We start from the raw sequence: 14,677 nt of genomic DNA on the forward strand, positions 1-14,677 counted from the left end.
TTCCATACATCTGGTGTTAACATACAAAGTTTTAAAAGCTTTGAAGTAAGCTAGCCCATTTCTTCATTTTTTTATATGGGAAAAACATAGTTAATAGGGCAAAGCAATGCCGAGGGTTCCATAATCAATTATGTAATAATACTGAGTACAACCCAGTTTTCTCAGTTCCCCGTTTATTGCTGTTTGCACAGCCTCATACTGTTGCTGCTCCTGTTCATTTCTGTGTAGAGTTACTGTCTGTTTCTAGTAGTGTTTTAACCAAGAACATCTCTTCTATCATAATGCTCTGTTTTGTTCACTATACCTCAGTCATATAAAGATTTCTAAAGGGTGGCAAGAAATAGAGAAGCTCTTGCATGCATGTATTGCTTCTGCCACCATGATTGGGATAGTTGACTGAAATATCAGCTGAAAGCTTTTCTTCACAAAGAGCAGAATGATGGAGGATTGTGTACAGGACTAGTTGTTCATTTCTTCATTCTAGAATAGACTAAACACAACAATAGTGGCTGTCACTTATTCCATACTTGTTTTGTATCTAAAACTATGCTTAGTATTTTACATTCATTATCTTAATTTTTTATAAGAACCCTCTGAAGGTAGATAGTATTAAGATCCAAACTCTATAAATGAGGAAAGTCAAGGTCAGTGAGATTATGTAGTTCAAGGAAACAAAGTGAGTGGCAGAACCAAGATTCAAACTCAGGTTTGAGTGTCTGACTCCCACGTCCATGATCTTAACCACTCTGTCATTCTGTCTTTCTTTGTGTACATGGGAGATATGACTGTTGGAAGAAGGATTAACAATGGCATCCAAAATAACATGTTGTTCTCTAGACCAAAATTCGTAGTGCTCCCATTATATAACTTAGGGATGGACAACATTTTAAGACTGAGAGCTTATTTTGTAATACTTATATTGCTTGGTTACTTAAATCTATATTCGGACTGCTGAATGTTAACATGTAATACTTTCTTTTTCCCTTTCATTATTTTTATGCTACTTTAATGGTGGCTTTTGAAGTACTCTTTTCTTTTCAGAAAAACCATGCCAGATGGATCATCTGGATCGAATCCTTCTGTCTGGCATCTATAATGTACGAAAGGGAAAGACCCAGCTGCATAAGTGGGCTGAACGCCTGGTTGTTCTCTGTGGCACCTGCCTCATCGTTTCCTCAGTGAAGGATTGTCAGACTGGAAAGATGCACATTTTGCCTCTGGTTGGGGGAAAGGTAAGACTCACAAAGATGAATTATTCTTCCTTTGATCATCTCAATTAAAAAAATATCACATATGCTTTTCAGAGCTTTTTTCACATCTTTTCAAATAAGCCAATATGAGCATTATTAAAGATTACATCACAAAGTTTTTGTGTTCTTAGGTTTAAACAAAACCACTCAGGCTAGTTTAAGCATAAAGCAAGTTCATGTACATCACAGACTCCCTGGGAGGTCCAAAGACTATCCATGCCCCAAATTCTGCTGCAGGACCCGTCTGTTGGAGAAACCCCTGCCTCCACTGCTAGGCACTAAATGCTCTGTCATTGGTACCACCAAGGGTAGACAGAGGATACTACCACTAGAAGCTGCCTTTGTAAACTAGAAGTAGCCGTTAGCATCCCCTCCAAAATAGATTCTTTCCTGTTTCTCTTTTTCCCCCTTTAGACTGAAATTCAGAGTCTGGGGTGGTCATAAGCTCCTACCCAGCAGCCAGAGAAACCTGCCATTTCTTGCATCTGTACTAGAGAATTCCCCATCATAGGAAAGCTTGGGGGCCACCACAAGGAAAGGCAGTTCCAATTCTTTAAACAGAGATAGATGACTGGAAAACAGATAATGTTAACGTTTATAGGAAGTTATACATAATTTTATTTCCTTTATTTTGAATCTTGAAGATCATAAAACAATCTGAATTTAAGGGAACTTCCAGACAAAATGACTTTGTGAATCATGCTTTGAGATAGCCAGTTTGATCCAGATACACAGCAATATAGACAAAATACATATATTTAAAAAATAAACTTATGAAAGGACATAGCTGGACTTAGGAATGTGGAATAGAAATGTAAGTGGTGAGGGCCTACTGGGCTCTGGGTCTGAAAGGTGGCAGCCTAGGGGTTTAGCTCCTATAAGTATTTGGGTCTAAAAGTACTCTGGTTATGATGGGGGACCTGGCCCAAGCTTATTGCTTGAAGCTAGGAAATGAGTGGTATTCTTAGCTCCTGATAAAAAGCTGGAAAAAAACAAACAAAAACCCAAACCAAAAACTTCTGTAAACCACTGACTGGAACCAAGGCTTGTTCCTGGCTATGGTTCTAAACAGATGGGTGGACCCAGTTGTATGCCCTGTGACTAGGAAATGAACAAGCCCCAACTGGCCTAATAAATGAATGTGTGTCACTCCAGTATCATCCGTGGAGCAGGAACCCACCACTACCAATATGAGACCTGGTTCTGGTCTTGGCGGCTGAAGGATAATGAAGAAAGTAAGTGAAATTTCTCCAAAGGGAGAAGGTGAGTGAGGACAAGGTTGGAGGATTGGCGGAGAGGAAGTGGGAAACAGAGCAAGAAAGAGAAAGAAAAACAAACCTCCCATTTACGTAATTCTTGTCCATTCTCTCTCTTCCCTCACTAATAGAATAGAATTTTGTTCAGGGTGGTGATGGGACCAAGATCAAAAACGCCCCAGCCTCCCTTGTAGCTAGTGGTGGCTAATAAATATAAACAGAAGTTTGCAGGTGGGACTTTTGGGAAAGGCCTTTAAAGTGGGAGAGACGTGGATGGCTTGACCCTTTGCCCTGCGTTTCCTTCCTTTATGGAACACAGTCTCTTGGTGTTGGAGATGGAGCAGTCATATGGTGGCTGGAAACTGCAAGCATTTGCTGAGTGTGGCCTTCTGGAACGCAGGAGGTGCCTGGGCCCCTGGTGGCAGGGCGGAGCTGCTGTAGCACTCCTGGACTGATGCTGTGTTTTTAAGCCACTATGTCACAGCTGAATGTAATGAACCAACGCACGTACTGAAGAATTTCACAGATAAAACGTATAAGGTAGCCCATAAGGGAGGGTCTGGTATACATCTAATAGCAGTTCCAGAGAAGAGAGTAAAGGAGAATGGATAAGCAATATCTGAAGAAATAACGGTTGAGATTTTTCTAGAAATAAAGACAGACATGAGTGTTCAGATTGAAAAGACACTGGGTACTGAACAGGATAAATAAAAATAAGTTGACACGTAGACACATAGCAGAACATGAAGGAGCAAATCACAGAAGCTTCCAGAGAGAAATGATTACCTGCAAAGAATTGACAGGCCGACAACAGCTTTCTTTTCATCAACAATATGTGTAGAAGACTATTTGCAAAATTGCCGAGAGAAAATAAATGTCAACCTGTATTCTATATCCAGCTGAATTACTTTACAAGAGTCAAGGCAAAATAGGACATTTTCAGACATATAAAGCCCAATGAGGGAGTTCCCTGGCGGTCCAGTGGTTAGGACTGGGTGCTTTCACTGCCGCGGTGCAACCAAAAAAAGAAAAAAAGACTGGTACTTCCCTGGTGGCACAGTGGTTAAGAATCCGCCTGCCATTGCAGGGGACATGGGTTCGATCCCTGGTCTGGGAAGATCCCACATGCTGCGGAGCAACTAAGCCCGTGCGCCACAACTACTGAGCCTGCGCTCCAGAGGCCGTGAGCCACCACTACTGAGCTTACGCACTATAACTACTGAAGCCCGCGTGCCCTAGAGCCTATGCACTGCAACTACTGAAGCCCGTGTGCTCTAGGGCCCGCATGCTGCAACTACTGAGCCTGCACGCTGCAACTACTGAAACCTGCGCACCTAGAGCCCATGCTCCACAACAAGAGAAGACACCTCAATGAGAAGCCTGTGCACCGCAATGAAGAGTAGCCACCACTCACCGCAACTAGAGAAAGCCCGCACGCAGCAAGGAAGACCCAGTGCAGCCAAAAAATAAGTAAAAAAAAAAAAAAAAGACTAACGAGCTGGCATATATCCTCACTGAAAGGACTACTAAAAATGTATATCTAAAGAACAACATCCCTTGGGCTTCCCTGGTGGCACAGTGGTTAAGAATCTGCCTGCTATCGCAGGGAACACAGATTCAAGCCCTGGTCCGGGAAGATCCCACATGCCGTGGAGCAACTAAGCCCGTGTGCCACAACTACTGAAGCCCACGCACCTAGAGCCCGTGCTCCGCAACAAGAGAAGCCACTGTGATGAGAAGCCTGTGCACCACAACGAAGAGTAGCCCCCGCTCACCACAACTAAGGAAAGCCTGCGCGCAGCAATGAAGACCCAATGCAGCCAAAAATAAATAAATGAATAAAAAAGAGTGGGCATGAATTTCATTTAAAAAAATAAAAAATAAAAAGCAACACCCCTCCAAAAAACAAAGAAAAAAGAAGAAAGAAAACAACAAAGGAAGGTAAATTCAAAGGGAAGGCATGAGATAGATAGATGATGAGTGCAGACACTGACAAAATATGGTAGTAAATTTAATATTGATTGTAAAAATGTTTAAAATTTTTAGTATTTTAAATATAAATTTAAATTTAAACAGCTAAAGCTCAAACTATCCTGAACAGTATTCAAGATGTGGTGGTGTGTTCAGTAAGGAAAGTGTGATGCAGTTTTGGGATAAGTGATTCATGAGTATAACTTGGAAGTTTCTAGCTGACTCACCAAGATTCAGTAGCTATGACATACTAAAGTGAGACGTCAGACAAAGATGTAAGTGGTTCCATAACTATGAAAAGACTTCATCCTCATCAAAGCTATATAGGTTGGGTTGTTGAAGAGAGCTGTTGTGCAGTGAATCCCTGCCACCACCCCAAATGGTACTGGGGGAGGTTTCTGCCTCTTTCCTCAAGCCTAGTGAAAAAGGTTTCAAAAGGACAAGAGAGCCTGATATGGGTCCCCTGCAGAAAGGGGGACATAGTGCACTGGTGTCCTGCCTTTTAACCAGGAAGTCTCGAGGACGAAAGATAGGCTGCCAGCTGCTTTGGTGATAGAGCAAAGCGCCTAACTCATGTGTTGGAATCATTGTGTACTCTTTGGGTTTGTTAGTATGTGACCCAGATGGGTTGAGAGAGAGCAGGAGCCATTGGGTAGGTGGGTGGATTCTCTTAGAATATGTCCAGTGGGGCCACCTGGAGGGGCAAACAGACTTCACTGGAGGGTGGGCTGTCAGTGGACCACCAGATTCCTTCAGGTCTGAGGAGGGAGTGGTCACCTGCTAGAATAGCACGCATTAGCCTGGTCAAGGGATCTGTACGAGAGAAGCCATCATTGGTTGTATTGGGGGGCCGGGTATCCAAAGAACCCTCAAAAGGACCTATTGAGGAAGATCATCCCCTTTAAAATCTGGTAGGCCCAGAGAGTGTGAGGTCAGGTTATGACTCTACTAGTCTAGTAAGAACCTTTGGGCTTGCGTCTTCCCTGTCCTTCCTCCTGCCCCATTTCAATGATGAAGGGAGTCAGAAATGGCTTCTATCCCAGCACCTAGTAAGTAAGGGAGGAGGTGAGTCCAAAAAGTAGGCCAAGGTACCCCTTGCAGGCAAGCAGCTACCTCCAGTGTGCCGCAGTGGTGGGGAAAGGGTTGGAGCAATCTTACCTTCGAAGTGGAAACTTTGGCTCTTATCATGTGGGCCTGCAGACTCTCCTGTTCTGAAACAGGCCTGCATTCTTGCATTACCGGGATTTGTACTGGCTGTTGCTAAGCTGGGAATGCTCCTTCCGCAGGAGGTTTCCACACCTTGCTCCTGAACCCTTGTGGGGTCTTTGCTCACATGTTCCCTCCTCAGTGAGTCCTTCCTTGACTGTCCTATTCATAACTCAGATCACCTACCCTGTTCCCCTCCAAGCCGGTACCCTGCTTTATTTTCCTTCATGTTACTCATTCTGTATTTTATCATGTTATGCTATATCATGTCACCATATTTATTTATTTATGTATGTATGTATGTATGTATGTATGTATGTATGTATGTATTTATGGCTGCGTTGGGTCTTCGTTGCTGCGTGCGGGCTTTCTCTAGTTGCGGTGGCTTCTCTTGTTGTGGAGCACAGGCTCTAGGCGCGTGGGCTTCAGTAGTTGTGGCTTGCGGGCTCTAGAGCTCAGGCTCAGTAGTTGGGGCGCATGGGCTTAGTTGTTCCACAACATGTGGGATCTTCCCGGACCAGGGCTCGAACCCGTGTCCCCTGCAATGGCAGGCGGATTCTTAACCACTGTGCCACCAGGGAAGCCCTCATGTCACCATTTTGATATATAAACTCCACTGAGGGCAGAGGGTTTGTTAGTTTTTCCCCTGTTATGTCCCCAGCACCCACAATAGTAAAATGTATTCATTCAGCAGATAATTATCAAACTGAGATTGTTTTGTGATTTAAAGAGTAATAAATAAATTTACTTATGGCTATGCTCTATGAATCCTACTCCTTCAACATATCTGTTAAATAAGTATTCCTTTGGTTTTTTCTTTTTTTTTTTTGGCCGCACTGTGTGGCATGCAGGATCTTAGTTCCCTGACCAGGGATCGAACCCGTGCCCCCTGCAGTGGAAGAAGCGTGGAGTCTTAACCACTGGACCACTAGGGAATTCCCCCTTTGGTTTTCTTTAAACAGCTTTATGAGATAGAATTCATATAGTGTACAATTAACCCATTTAAAGTAAACAATTCAGTGACTTTTAGTATATTCACAGAGCTGTGCAACTATCACCGTAATCGATTTTAGAATACTTTCATGACCCTTTGAAAAGAAACCCTGCACTACTTAGCCGTCATCTCCCCATTCCTTCTCCAGCCCCAGACACCCATTAATCTACTTTCTGTCTCTATAGATTTACTGATTCTGGACATTTCATATAAATGGAATCATACAATATATGGTTCTTTGTGACTGACTTTTTTCGCTTAGTGTAACGTTTTCAAGGTTCATGCATGTTGTAGTGTGTATCAGTATTTTAATCCCATTTATGGCTGAATAATATTCCATTGTATGGATGTATTACATTTTGTTTATACATTTACCTGTTGATGAACATTGAGGTTATTTCCACTTTTTGGCTATTATGCATAATGCTGCTATAATTCACATACAAATTTTTGTGTGGATGCGTCTTTTCTTGGGTATATACCTAGGAGTGGAATTGCTGCGTCGCATGGTTGCTTTTGAGGGATTGCCAGGCTGTTTTCCAAAGTGGCTGCACCATTTCACATTCCCACAGCAGTGTATGAGGGTTCCAGTTTCTCTGTATGCTTGCTAATGCTTGTTATCCAACACTTGTTATTATCTGTGTTTTTGATTTTAGCCGTCCTAGTGAATGTGACATGGTACTTTGTGGTTTTGACTTGCATTTATCTAATAACTAATGATGTAGAACATCATATCATGTGCTTCTTGGCCATGCCTGTCTTCTTTGGAGAAATATCTGTTCAGATCTTTTGCCTATTTCAAAAAATTGAGTTGTTTGTTTTGTTATTGTCCTTTGATTTTTGATTGGGATTGTTTACTTTAATTGGTTCTGGTTTTCTCCCCTCCTCTTCTTCAGGTAGAAGAAGTGAAGCGACGTCAGTACTGCCTTGCATTCAGCTCAGCTGGAGCCCAAGCTCAGACCTATCATGTCAGCTTTGAGACGTTGGCTGAGTACCAGAGATGGCAGCGGCAATCGTCCAAGGTGATAAGCTGTCAGACGTCCTGATGTGGAGATAAGAGCAGAGAAACCCAACAGAAGTATATTTTGAAACTGAACTTACTCCCAAGAGATCAAATTATAATTCTTATTCACATCACTCTGGGCCTTTCTGAGTACATAGTGAATGAAATGGAATTCTCCCAGGTCCTTAACTTATTATTTATATTTGCATAGTACAGAATGCTTACAAAAGTGTTTTCAGGTGCATTTACCTTTATACCATCTCTGTGAAAAAGGTAGGGCCTTGAAGAATTTGAGACACAATGAAATTCAAATGACTCTCCCTCGACCATAGTGGTCAGTGATAGATAGAGCTGTTCCCTAACTCGTAGCCTGGTGCTTCTGTATGTATTTAGCACAGCTTTGATGAACCACTTTAAATTTGAACTTACTGATGGGACATGACCTGTGATCCTGTCACAAACCATTATTCCTGTATGCTGAGGATAATTGGCTTTTTAGCATAATTTCTGCTTTCCTAGTCTTTAAAGATGAAGTGCTCTAAAATTGTATTTCATTTTCCAAATTCTCTTGTTCTCCTAGCCATCTTTTCAGAATTTAAACACATTTTTCTTTATGGAGCTAAATAGCTGCATGAAGGATTGTTTCAGTATAATGACATGCCATCAAAACATGAATGACTTTTGCAGTGATATTTTGTTTGTTTTAGACCCATTTTCACAGTCCATGTTGTATTAGCCTACTATTATAGTAATATAAATCTTGTTTTGGCTTCATTGGATTTTCTGTGCTTGTGGTGGTAATAAAATCTTCTCTGAATAAAACTAGTTTCAATTTTAAATAGCTATTTCATTCTTCTGCCCTTGTAAAGAGAGATTAATATTTTTTGAGCACCTTTTGCATGCTAAGCAGTGGTGCTGTGTGCTTGGTTATTTAATTTTCCTCATGACAGATGAAGAAACTGCACAAGTAAGGAACAGGGCTTGTGTGGCTGCAAAAGGCTGTGTCTTTCAGTATCACACTCCCTCCTAAAGTTTTGTACAGTTACTTTGAATCATCTTTACTTCTTGCATGAACTATTAACTTTCCATCTTTATGATTTGTATTTTTTTTTACCTTTTACTTGTAGACACTTTACAGCTTATACCTTTCTGTTTTTCAAGCATCTCATGGTTTTAGGAAAAAGTAAAACTTAACTGTTTCTTATAAATGAATAATCGGATCTCATGACCTTTCTTTTCTTTCCCATCTTTTTTTTAAAATAAATAAATAAATTTATTTATTTATTTATTTTTGGCTGCGATGGGTCTTCGTTGCTGTGTGTGGGCGACCGGGGGCTACTCTTCATTGCGGTGCGCAGGCTTCTCGTTGCAGTGGCTTCTCTTGTTGCGGAGCACGGGCTCTAGGCACGCGGGCTTTAGTAATCGTGGCACACAGACTCAGTAGTTATGGCTCACTGGCTCTGGAGTGCAGGCTCAGTAGTTGTGGCTCATGGGCTTAGTTGTTAACGCGGTCTAAGGGCTTCTTCCCAGACCAGGGCTTGAACCCGTGTCACCTGCGTTGGCAGGCGGATTCTTAACCACTGCGCCACCAGGGAAGCCCCGCCCATCTTTTTAATCGGTGCCTTTTTGTGTCAATGCCGTTCCATCCTCCGCTGGGTGGGAAACATTTGGGGCTGGCTCAGATCGCTCTTCTCTTTGACCTTGTCCAGGTGGTGTCCCAGCGTATCAGTACCGTGGACCTCTCGTGTCACAGCCTTGAGGAGGTTCCTGAGCATCTATTCTACAGTCAAGATATCACCTACCTCAACTTGCGACACAACTTCATGCAATTAGAAAGACCAGGGGGCCTTGACACTTTCTACAAGTATGTGGGGCATAGGTTTCCAGACTAGCTTACTAAAACTGAATCGTAATCAATACCTATAAGCGAGCATGTTTACCATCATATATATATTTGAAAACTTCCCCTCCGTTTTGAAGAGGAAGTAAGAATTTTTATTCACACAGGTTTCCCACTCCCCTTCTCCCCTCCGTACAAGAAAAGATAGATGCACAGTTTCCGTTTCGGAGGCAACATTGAGCTGCCCTTGATTTGGATAATCCTTTTCTCTATGTCATTGACAGCAATGCATGATCTGCCTCCAGGGTAAATCGAGAGATTCTGTATATGGGAAGTTTTTGAATCAGAAGTTTCAAACTTAAATAACTTAAAGGAAATAGGCCAGATTTCAAGAATTCCACTCCCAGGTTAGGGCTTTCATCTTTCCTTTGCGCCTGCTACTGCCAACTCTGAAGCCTTTTGTCAGCTATGAAACCTCTCTCTTCTAATAAAGGAACCATTTCCGTCCTAAGGGACAATGACCCGTATGTCTTCCCATCTTCTTTGTTAGAATATATTCCCCATTCCCACCCTCCACCCATTTCATCTCCTTCCTCCCTCTAAAAATGGGCGGAAGTGAATAAATATATGGTGTAAGTAATTGGGCTTCTTGTGGGGAGGAGAGAAATTGGAAATTAAAGCGTTCAAATTACATGGTGATTAAAAAGCTAAATGCACATTGAAATGACATTTTATATACTTAGTAACTAATATTTCTAGAATAATTTTCAGAAAGCATATGATTTTTACCTCATCTGAAATGTTTTGCAAAGGTTTTCAAATATAAGCTTATATTTAGTAATGAAATAATTATTTTAATAATATTGATATTTAAAAATAAAAACAAGCTATAATTTTAAGGAAGTGGGTTTCTAGTATTTCCTGCTGTTTCTATGAAAAGAGGGTTAATCTAGTTTGAGGGCTGGATTAGCAATTTGGAAGTCAAGGTGCCAAGCCGAAGGAACAATCAGTACTCAAGATCAGGATATTTGGAAGTCAGAAGTTGAAACTTTGGAAGAGGAACATTAGAGAGAGGTATCAAGGATTCAAATCTAGAAGCAGATGATATAGTTCATCATCATGGAGAACACCACCTCAGCCTTACCATCTTGTACTAGTATAGTAATGAAGTATAATACTTCTAAGTAGAATTACAGGAGTGACTCCTATGGATCCTATTTATGATGATACTATCTCTCAGTGAGACATTATATAGATACTTTTACTTCTACAAAAAAAATTGAAGCATTAAAAATTAGTTCATGTTGTATATCATCACATTACAGTAAAACTCAGTATCACCTACGTATTTTTAAGCTCTAACTGGCCCATTCATTTCAAGTGACTTATGAGCCAGCATAATTTCAGTACAAAAAAAGAAATTGCTTATAATGGGATTTGATCTGAAGGTTTGTTAGCTATTCCTGTGTCCATGGGTTGATTAATTATTGTTAAGACTTTCGTATATTGCACGTAGAAATTTAATAAAGGAAAAGATTTGAAGCATATCAGTAATGATTGATTCACTTTGATAGAAAATAATTGTACCAATGTGAGCTTTTCAAGATTTTCTGCCTTTTTAAGGAGAAGAGAGAACAACTCCTGTCGCACCAGACCTGGTTTTCTCAATATCTTGGACTGGGTGTTAGTCATCTTAGTGTCTATGCCACACATAATGTTTGGCACATACTGAGTGCTCAGTAAATATTTGCAGAACAAATTCTTTGATGGACATTTAAAATAGATCACTTTTTCATTCAGTAGTATAATGTGTCTTTGCTTTTTAGATTTTCTCAGCTTAAGGGCCTGAACTTGTCCCATAATAAGCTTGGGTCATTTCCTGTACTGTTATGTGAAATTTCTACCCTGACCGAGCTCAACCTTTCCTGTAATGGATTCCACGACCTGCCGAGTCAGATTGGCAGTCTGCTGAAGTAAGTATCTGACTTTTACTAGATTTGTCTTTTCCTGTGTTTGCAGCATAAGGAACTTGCCTGGCATTTGGAATGAAGGTAGTTCCATGAGCTCTTGCAGTGAAATAAATCATGCAATTATGAGGATTCTGGTCAGCAGCAGCTCCTTGCCTACGGAAGTAACTAGTCCCTCAGTTTGAACAGCAGAGGCTCTGATTACCCTTGATGTTAGAGGGACCATCTGCATTTCAGTTATCTTAGTAAGAGTCTATTTAGATAGACTTAGGGCATTTTATCATTATTGGACTCATAATGAGTTAATGACAAGTCAAAATCCATAATTCTAGTTCCATCCATTCCAGTTAAAACCTTTCATCAAGTAGTTTTGTTTTCTTCTTGCAGTCTTCAAACCCTCTGTCTTGATGGCAACTTTCTGACTACTTTACCTGAAGAATTGGGAAATCTGCAACAGCTTTCCTCCCTGGGAATTTCCTTCAACAACTTTAGTCAAGTTCCCAAGGTTTATGAGAAACTCACTATGTTAGATAAAGTGGTTATGGCAGGAAACCAACTGGAAGTGCTAAACCTGGGGGTGCTGAACTGTATGAGCCACGTCAAACATGTGGATTTGAGGTGAGGTCATTCTTCACCGTGCCTTCCTTTCGCCTGACCTCTGATGGACCTTTACGTTTTCTTTTTATGAAGACTCTTTAAAACATTAGGATTTTAGAACACTGTATGTTTTCAAAGCTGTAGTTAAGCTTCGTTTTTCACTCAATGGCAGAGAGATTATGAATGAGGTAGGTGTACCATGTGGTAGAGACAAAGGTTATTCTGACTTACCCTCCCAGCAATGTTTTATGAGAACTCCGATTTCGTCACATTCTTACCAGTGTTGGATTTTAGCAGTCTTTTTCCTTATTGTCAATGCAGTAGGTAGAAAATAGTATTTCATTGTTTTAATCAGCATTTATGGTGAGTGAGTTGAGTGTCTTTTTGTATGCTTATTGGTAGTTTGTATTTTTCCATAAACTTGACCATTTTTCTGTTGAATCATTGGGTTGCTTCTTGACATCTATTGTATTATAATTAAAATGTTAACAGTTTTACTAACAATTTTTAATAAGAGTTTTATTCCCTTTTTAAATATATTATTTATTATTTATTTATAATCTTTTCCTAAAGGAAGCTAGTAAAACACACATACTGGATGTTTTGTCATTTACACTAAGTCATCGATGTCCCTTATAAAGACATAGTAACAGAAAAATTTATTGAAATGCAGGAAAATGAACAGGCCTGCATGCATTAAATCAGATACTTATATAGAAAAGAACAAAGAAGTCATCATTTTCTATAATTTGCCCTTGAACTATTCCATATTGATACAGATTATTTTCCTCTTCATTAAGTGCGGTAATGGGAATCTTAGCACTAGAGAGAGTAGGCAGAGCAGCAAGAGGAAGTATGACTGCTTCCTCTTGCTCTTACCCGGTGCTTACTCCGTGAATGCCTTGCTACTCCTAACCCGACAGGTTATGTTCATCTTCTTGTTCCTTTGTCCTATTCCTTCATCCCTACCTAATATACTTGGTATTTGGGTGCAAGTTTTAAACTGTTCGTGGGCATGGTCCCCTTTCCTTTCTCTTTATTTAATTTGTACATGTATTTGCCAATCTGGATTGTCTCTAACTTAGTTTATAAACAAAGAACTCAAGGTACAGCTATCTGTGGTTATTTACTTAGTACCTTGTAAAATGAGGCAAGTAGTGAAATTCTTATGCTGTTTAGGAAAGAGAAAAAAGGATCATACTTCTATTTTTCTTTTGGTCAGCACATTTAGTAAAATGTATTTCTAATGATTTTCTTATTTCTGAATATTAAGGATGAACCATCTGAAAACCATGGTTATTGAGAATCTGGAGGGAAATAAGTACATCACCCACATGGATCTGCGGGACAATCGGCTGACTGACTTAGATCTTAGCTCCTTGTGCAACTTGGAGCAGCTGCATTGTGAGCGCAACCAGCTGAGGGAGCTGACGCTCAGCGGCTTCTCCCTTCGAACTCTCTACGCCAGTTCGAACAGTGAGTTCTCTACCCAGCCTCCTGTATTTCCTCTTGTAGCTCTTGTCCAAGCTTTCCAAGAACAATGGCATCTGGGGTGTTCCTCAGATACTCTGCGAAGCGGAGTTTGAGGTTCACTGAGACCTAGCTTTAAGTTTGCCGTCGACACTTCAGTGGTTGAGATATGCATAAAAAGACATTGCAGGACAATTTGAGATTCACTAAGTGAACATAATAATAAGAGGCACTCTGCAAAATGACAGGAAGTTAGGAGGGTGGGCAAGCACATTCAGAAGAGAATATGGTCACATATTCAGTGATGGTCTAAAACAAGGGTTGTCCAGCTACAGCCCAGGGGCTAAATCTGGCCTACCATCTGTTTTTGTATAGCTCACGTGGAATGGGTTTTTACATTTTTTAGTGGTTGGGTTTTAAAAAAATCAAAGGAAGAATAATTTTGACATGGGAAAGTTATATGAAATTCAAATTTAAGTGAATAAAGTTTGATGGGCACACACCCACATTCATTTGTCTACATATTAACCACTCTCATGCTACAGTGGCAAAATTGAGTAGTTTTAAGAGAGACCACATGGCCCACAAAGGCCAAAATATTACTAAATATTTAGCCCTTTACAGAAAAAGTTTGCCAATCTCTAGTCTAAAACCTTGTGCTGCCTCAGTTCCAGAATGAGAAGCCCTTCATTTCAATAGTGATTTATTTGCCCCAGGAATATTTTTCAATGTAAAAGGCCTCATATTTGTTGAGGCCATTCTGTTTATAGAGAGTTCTTCTTTACCGAAGAAGTTATACAGTTGACCCTTGAACAACATGGGTTTGAGCTGCACAGGTCCCCTTTTTTTGGTTTGTTTGTTTTGTTTTGTTTTGGCCACACCGTGCAGCTTGCGGGGTCTTCGTTCCCCAACCACAGATTGAACCTGGGCCACAGCAGTGAAAGCACTAAGTCCTAACCACTGGACCACCAGGGGATTCCCTGCACAGGTCCACTTAAACATGCATTTTTTTCAATAGTAAATACATTTGACCCTTGAATAATGCAGGGTTTAGAGGCACCAATCCTCTAAACAGGCAAAAATGGGAGTATAACTTTACAGTTAGCCCTCTGTATCCATGATT

The 14,677-nt window shown here is 40.6% G+C and overlaps 1 protein-coding gene across 4 annotated transcripts in view; it reads left to right on the forward strand.

The window, feature by feature from the left end:
• The window catches only part of PHLPP2 (PH domain and leucine rich repeat protein phosphatase 2), a 76,962-nt gene that overhangs the window by 34,931 nt on the left and 27,354 nt on the right, over positions 1 to 14,677 (forward strand). For 2 of the 4 annotated variants that reach the window (XM_082438965.1, XM_082438966.1), the window contains exons 4-9: positions 1,042 to 1,232; positions 7,574 to 7,699; positions 9,390 to 9,544; positions 11,347 to 11,493; positions 11,875 to 12,105; positions 13,358 to 13,560. In XM_082438965.1, coding sequence (XP_082295091.1) covers positions 1,042 to 1,232; positions 7,574 to 7,699; positions 9,390 to 9,544; positions 11,347 to 11,493; positions 11,875 to 12,105; positions 13,358 to 13,560 — 1,053 coding nt within the window. Of the gene's footprint in view, positions 1 to 1,024; positions 1,233 to 7,573; positions 7,700 to 9,389; positions 9,545 to 11,346; positions 11,494 to 11,874; positions 12,106 to 13,357; positions 13,561 to 14,677 lie in introns of all 4 variants that reach the window. The other 2 variants (XM_082438968.1, XM_082438967.1) reach the window with 2 other exon arrangements.

The sequence above is a fragment of the Balaenoptera physalus genome (assembly GCF_965194825.1).
Source record: "Balaenoptera physalus genome assembly, chromosome: 19".
NCBI lineage: Eukaryota > Metazoa > Chordata > Mammalia > Artiodactyla > Balaenopteridae > Balaenoptera > Balaenoptera physalus.